The sequence below is a fragment of the Mus caroli genome, chromosome 8 (assembly GCF_900094665.2).
Source record: "Mus caroli chromosome 8, CAROLI_EIJ_v1.1, whole genome shotgun sequence".
NCBI lineage: Eukaryota > Metazoa > Chordata > Mammalia > Rodentia > Muridae > Mus > Mus caroli.
Genome location: NC_034577.1, coordinates 114,589,791 through 114,596,529, shown reverse-complemented (window position 1 = coordinate 114,596,529; position 6,739 = coordinate 114,589,791). Strand labels below are relative to the sequence as shown.

Sequence of the window (6,739 nt, the reverse complement as noted above, 5' to 3'; positions counted from 1 at the left end):
AAAAAAAAAACCAAAACCAAAACCAAAAAAACCCCCAAAAAAACAAAAAACAGCCCCCCAAAAAACAAAACCCCCCAGGAGTATTCATGTTGAACTCCACAGCCCAGTCTACAAAAGGAGACAGGGTGCCCTGCTAGGGGCAGAGCCCAAGTCTGAAGCTAGGGTCAGCACATCTTCAGTCTATCCTCTTTAGCACCTATGGCCACATGGTGAGAGGATGGGAGAAAGCACTGTGCACACCAAATTCTTTCAGGTGCCACCAAGCAAAGGGTAGGGGCTCAAGTTTTAACAACACCCTTGACCATAAGGGAGTGGGCAGACGAGCATCTGGGTTTAGAAGTTCTGCTTTCACCCAGCTCTGTACACTTACTGTGGATCTCTAATGAGTTGGTCTCTCTGGGTTTTAGTCTTCTCCCTGAGGAGAACGCTGGGCAAGCTTTCTGACTGGATACTGGGCATTCTGAAGCTGTGGGAAACCACCACTAGGGGGCATATGAAGCCAGTACAGGGTTGAATCCTGACCTCTGCTTCCGCTGTTGCCACCCCGCACCCCTCCACCCTCTTAGCCCCATATAGCCCTCAGGTAGCCCTTCTCAAAAGCCAAGTCCCAGCCTTCCCTGCGCTTTTTTCTCTTCCCCTCCCCGTCTCTTCAGTTCAAGTCTCTGGTTTCAGCGTCTTTATATGGCTGCTTACATTTGACTTTCAGTGTAGACAGCAGGAAGAACACTGGATATGAGTCACCTTGTGGGAAGACCAGGAACAGGGTGGGCTGCCTTCTGAGTCTAAAGATATTCCAGGGGTTCTGCAGTGGAATTTAATCCACGCAGAGCTTCCTTCTCTAGTTCCCCTCCCTGACTCCCTGGGATGCAACCTGAGCCTCTTACTGAGCAAACCTTTGCCAGCAGCCTGGGAGATAAGGACGGCCCTTAATTGTTCTCACCCCTTTTAGATCTACATTTCTCTTTCCTGAAACAAAAATAAACCTTATTTCTATGAAACATGCTTCCGTGTCGTCCTTGTCTTTTTTTTTTTTTTTAAGAGGGGCAGAAAAAGATAAAGAAAAAGAAATCTCCAATACCAGACAGAGGTATCTGACAGACAGCAGTAACTTTATTAAGTATACCCCTCCCCCCCAAATATAAACACAACCCAGTAAAAAAACAAAACAAACCATAAAAACAGACGAATAAGCAACATAAATACAGAGGTGGCTAAAATGGGGAGGACAGAGAGCCAAGTGGACTCACATGGAGTGGGGGTGGCCATAAATACTGAAGGACTTTAACCTGGGAGCCCTAATGAGCTGGTGAGAAGCAAAGCTGGGGGCAGTGTCAGTAGCTAGATGGCTCTGGGGAGGACAGATGCTGCTTGTCTTGGCCCTGGCTGCCACTTGGCCCCACACCCCAGCTGCGAGCAACTTCACTTGGGCCCCTGGGCTTCTGATTCCTCGTCATCATCTTCATACATCTCCCCCTCCTCCTCCGCAGTGGCGTCCTGGTACTGCTGGTACTCGGACACCAGGTCATTCATGTTGCTCTCGGCCTCTGTGAACTCCATCTCATCCATGCCCTCGCCCGTGTACCAGTGCAGGAAGGCCTTGCGCCGGAACATGGCTGTGAACTGCTCCGAGATGCGTTTGAACAGCTCCTGGATGGCCGTGCTGTTGCCAATGAAGGTGGATGACATCTTGAGCCCACGGGGTGGGATGTCACACACGGCTACCTTGACGTTGTTGGGGATCCACTCCACGAAGTAGCTGCTGTTCTTACTCTGGATGGCCAGCATCTGCTCGTCCACCTCCTTCATAGACATGCGCCCACGGAAGACAGTGGCCACGGTCAGGTAGCGGCCGTGGCGTGGGTCACAGGCAGCCATCATGTTCTTGGCATCGAACATCTGCTGCGTGAGCTCAGGCACCGTCAGGGCACGGTACTGCTGGCTGCCCCGGGCTGTAAGTGGGGCGAAGCCGGGCATGAAGAAGTGGAGACGTGGGAACGGCACCATGTTCACGGCCAGCTTGCGGAGGTCGGCATTGAGCTGACCAGGGAATCGAAGGGAGGTGGTGACTCCACTCATGGTGGCAGACACAAGGTGGTTGAGGTCCCCATAGGTGGGTGTGGCCAGCTTGAGGGTGCGGAAGCAGATGTCGTAGAGGGCTTCATTGTCGATGCAGTAGGTCTCGTCTGTGTTCTCCACTAGCTGGTGGATGGACAGGGTGGCGTTGTAGGGCTCCACCACAGTGTCCGACACTTTGGGTGAGGGCACCACGCTGAAGGTGTTCATGATGCGGTCGGGGTACTCCTCACGCACCTTGCTGATGAGCAGTGTGCCCATGCCCGAGCCTGTGCCCCCACCCAGTGAGTGTGTCAGCTGGAAGCCCTGCAGGCAGTCACAATTCTCACACTCTTTCCGCACGACATCTAGGACTGAGTCCACCAGTTCCGCGCCCTCCGTATAGTGCCCTTTGGCCCAGTTGTTGCCAGCACCACTCTGACCTATGAGGAGAGAAGAGGCAGGTAAGAGGTAAGGTCAGGGGGTTTACAGTGTAGAGACCTCTAGGACCTGCCAACCGCCCTCTCCCCTAGAAGAAAGTTGGTTCCCTTGTATTCTATAAAATGTCTGCAGTGCATAACATCTCCTCATTCCACCCTGGGCATCACTGTTGAGTGCAGGGGGTCCCTGCTGCAGATGCTCTGAACAGGGAATGGGGATCTGGGATAAGACCCGGGCCTTGCAATCTCTCAGGGGCATCCTGGATAAATAGGTCAGCCTTCCCTTCCCTCCCATTGCTCTGCTGAGACTGTGATGGCAGATGAGGACTGTCCCTTATTCAGCCACCTGGCCTGCTATCCTCACCCCTCTAAGCCAACTTCTTCTCTTTTCCAGAATAAAAAAAAAAAAAAAAAACCTCCCTGAGCAGCTATTGTAACTGAGGACTCACTAAGAACTGGCACTTGCTAGTCTAAGATCTTCAACAACAACAACAACAACACACCGCATTTGTTTATAGAGAGAGAATATGGGTGTGGTGGTTATGTGTATGCGTGTGTGTGGATATGTGCCAGGGCACACATGTGAAGGTCAGAGGGCAACTTAAAGAAGTTGGTTCTCCCAGCACTTGTGAGGCAGAGGCAGACAGATTTCTGAGTTCGAGGCCAGCCTGGTCAGAGAAACCCTGCCTCGAAAAAAAAAAAAAAAAAAAAAAGAGAAGAAGTTAGTTCTCTATTTCTGCCACTTGGGTCCCAAGGATTGAACTCAGATCATCAGGTTTGACAGCAAGCCCTTTACCTGCTGCTGAGCCATCTTACTGGCTCATGGTGCTTGGATCTTGAAAGCAGAAGTGAGGTGCACCTGTCTTCCTGGGTCAGTGTGAGCACTCAGGACCCATCACTGGCTGGGCATAGGCGTCAGGACCATCATGGCTGCTATTTTTTTCTTAAAGATTTATTTTATGTATATGAGTACAATTATAGCTGTCTTCAGACACACCAGAAGAAGGCGTCAGATTCCATTACAGATGGTTGTGAGCCACCATGTGCTTGCTGGGAATTGAACTCAGGACCTCTGGAAGAGCAGTCAGTGCTCTTAGCCGCTGAGCCATCTCTCCAGCCCCATCACCGCCTCTAAACACAGACAGGCTCATATACTCAAGTCCCTCCGGAGACCCTAGATTTGTCCACATAAATCTGATACACTTCCTGTGTTTTGTACCTCATTCTTTGTAAGATATGTGAGAGGGATTGTTTCCTGCACAGAGTCCTCTCTCTGGACCACCAATGCCCTTTGTAGAACGGGAAGGTCCCTTTCACCCTGCAGGGAGGGTCCCAGGGGACAGTATTTGACTTTATCTCCTTCAGACATTCTGCCTCTGTATGTCGACCTGGCTTCTCCAGGCCCAGGTTTCTGTCATCAGAGCCTGGAACAGGGGAACTTACCAAAGATAAAGTTGTCGGGCCTGAATAGGTGTCCAAAGGCGCCAGACCGAACACTGTCCATGGTTCCAGGTTCCAAGTCCACCAGAATGGCCCTGGGCACATACTTGTGAGCTGAGGGGCAAGAGGATTCAGTGATAGGAGTTAGAGAGTCAAGGAATCAATCTCCTGCTGTTACTCTAAGAGCTGGAACTTCTATCACAGACATGGACCCATGGGAAGCTCTGGCCTGACCATGGTGTGATGGCTCACACCCAGGGCAGGTGGGTTCAAGTCATATGCTCTACAATACTGGTTAAGACCAATTAGGACGGCCTAGTCAATCATCAATGGGAGGAGAGGCCCTTGGTCCGTGAAGGCTCTATGCCCCAGTGTAGGGGAATGTCAGGGCCAGGAATTGGGAGTGGGTGGGTTGGTGAGCAGGGGGAGGAGGGGGGATGTACGGGGTTTTTGGAGGGGAAATCAGGAAAGGGGATGACATTTGAAATGTAAATAAAGAAAATATCTAATTAAAATAAAAAGACTGTATCAATTATCAAGTAGCCTCAGTCAAGTCCCCAGTAACCCCTGCTAAGGATGTATCATTAAGTCTCCTGCCTGTCCCTAGACTACATAAGGTCATCACCACCATTAAATATTATTTGCATCTCACGCCATAGTAACCACTCTTTTTTTCTTTTGGGGGTTTATTTATTTCATGTATATGAATACACTGTCACTGTCTTCAGACACACCAGAAGAGAGCATCAGATCTCATTACAGATGGTTGTGAGGCACCATGTGGTTGCTGGGAATTGAACTCAGGACCTCTGGAAGAGCAGTAGGTGCTTTTAACCACTGAGCCATCTCTCCAGCTCGGTAACCACTCTTTATCCTGTCAGTTTGGATGCCTCATTTCCAGTCACACCCACCAGCCTCTTGGTAAATCAAGAAAGGTGCGGATATGGACGCTAGGACTCTATTCACTCGGAAGCCCTCTTTGCCGGGGTCAGGGTGGGTATGGAGCGGTACTCACAGGAGGCCTCATTGTAGTACACGCTGATGCGCTCCAGCTGCAGGTCTGAGTCCCCTACATAGTTGCCGCTGGGGTCTATGCCGTGCTCATCGCTGATAACCTCCCAGAACTGAGGACAGAGGGAAAGAAAGAGCTCATCACACATCGATGCACTACTGAACCTGCGCTCTTATGAGGTCTGGGTTTTTGAGACAGGGTTTCTCTGTGTAGCCCTGGCTGTCCTAGAACTCACTCTGTAGACCAGGCTGGCTTTGAACTCAGAAATCCGCCTGCCTCTGCCTCCCGAGTGCTGGGATTAAAGGCATGCGCCATCACTGCCCGGCTTCTTCTGAAGTCTTAAAGCTCTCAGTGTAAAATTAAAACTCTGAGATCTTTCTAGATCTAACATAAGGCTTTAGAAAAGAGTAAATATGCCTATCTGCTCTCTGCACTATCTGGATGACATTACCAGTTTTATGAATTAGTTAATATCAAGCAACATTAATATATATATATTTTTTGAGTGGATAAACCAAACAGCAGACCAGGCTAAGGTGGTTTCACGTGGGAGAGGTTTATTGTGCAGAGGCAGAGGCGGCGAAGCGGGTAGAAGGGCAGAGAAGAGGAGAAAGAGATAGAGGGGGGACAGAAGAAAGAGAGAAAGAGACAGACAAGAGAGAGAGAAAGAGAGAGAGAGAGAGAGAGACAGAGAGAGAGACAGAGAGAGAGAGAGGAGGGGGGTGATCTCCTAATTTATACGGAAAATGACATCACACGAGTGAGGGTGGGAATTGAGCCAAGTGGATTGTGGGATTGAGGGGCGTTGGCCTGGCAACGCAGGTCAAGGGTCACATAGTTAGGCCAAGGCTAGGAGTGTCTTGGTACTAACAACCAGGTCCCTAGAATGGACTAGGACTCAAGACACAGGTGGGTTCTACACAGCTCTATGTATGCAAATGCAGACGTCTCCTGGGGTCAATTTTATTCTTTTCAGGAAAGGAATCTGAGGCGCACAAAAGGTAGAAAGCCGCCCAGAGCAGCTGGTAGCACAGGAAGGACAGAGATCAGGTCCAGCATGGGGCTCTCAGCTGTGACATGTGACCCTCAGAGCCAGGGCAAGTCATGTACTCTGACAGAGTCCATCTTGATCTCACTGGTCTCAGGCAGTGTGACTCATAGGTGGATCTGTGAAGAACCACAGAGTCTCCAGCAGGAGAATGGCTTGTTGGAGGTCACATGCTGCCGTATCCAGGAGCCTGGCAACACCTTGGATAGTTGGCTCACTGGCTGCTACACTCAGCCCATTGCACAAGAACACAATGCTCCTCACGTAGGGCTGCCATCATTGCAGCAGGGCAAGACAGCACGGAGATGCAGGGTGCATAGTGGCCTCATAGGGCCTTAGTGGGTTTTGGTGTTCCCACTCTGTACAATGGGCTGACTGCATGACAACAGGCTCTTGTAAGAACATAGCCTTCTGTCCTGGGGACCAGGGAGGGAGGGGATGAAAGGGCTACACACAGGAAGACATTTTATCAGGACATGCAGACTACCTAGCCTGCCTGCGGGGGCAGGGTGGGGGCTGCCTCCTTGGGCTCTGAGATCCCTCATCACTGGTCAGGCAGGGGAGTGACTGGCAGATAAGTTGTTGATACAAAGGTCTAGAGACAAAGGGCCTCTCTGTGGCAGTCTTGTGGAGAAGACAGCTCAGAGGTGAAAGTCGGACAGAAAACAGTCAGCAAGTGCCAGTCCTGGGGCATCGGCTTGTGCTGACAGAAAGACTTTTCACATTTTTTTCCTACATTTTGGTGCC

The 6,739-nt window shown here is 50.6% G+C and overlaps 1 protein-coding gene across 1 annotated transcript in view; it reads right to left on the bottom strand.

Annotated features, from left to right (window-relative positions):
* Positions 1–1,083: 1,083 nt before the first annotated feature.
* Tubb3 (tubulin beta 3 class III) overlaps positions 1,084–6,739 on the bottom strand; it is a 10,795-nt gene continuing 5,139 nt past the window's right edge. The window contains exons 2-4 of the mRNA XM_021169454.2: positions 4,948–5,056; positions 3,936–4,046; positions 1,084–2,495 (exon numbers count right to left, since the gene is read on the bottom strand). Coding sequence (XP_021025113.1) covers positions 1,420–2,495; positions 3,936–4,046; positions 4,948–5,056 — 1,296 coding nt within the window. The 3' untranslated portion in view covers positions 1,084–1,419. The remainder of the gene's footprint in view (positions 2,496–3,935; positions 4,047–4,947; positions 5,057–6,739) is intronic.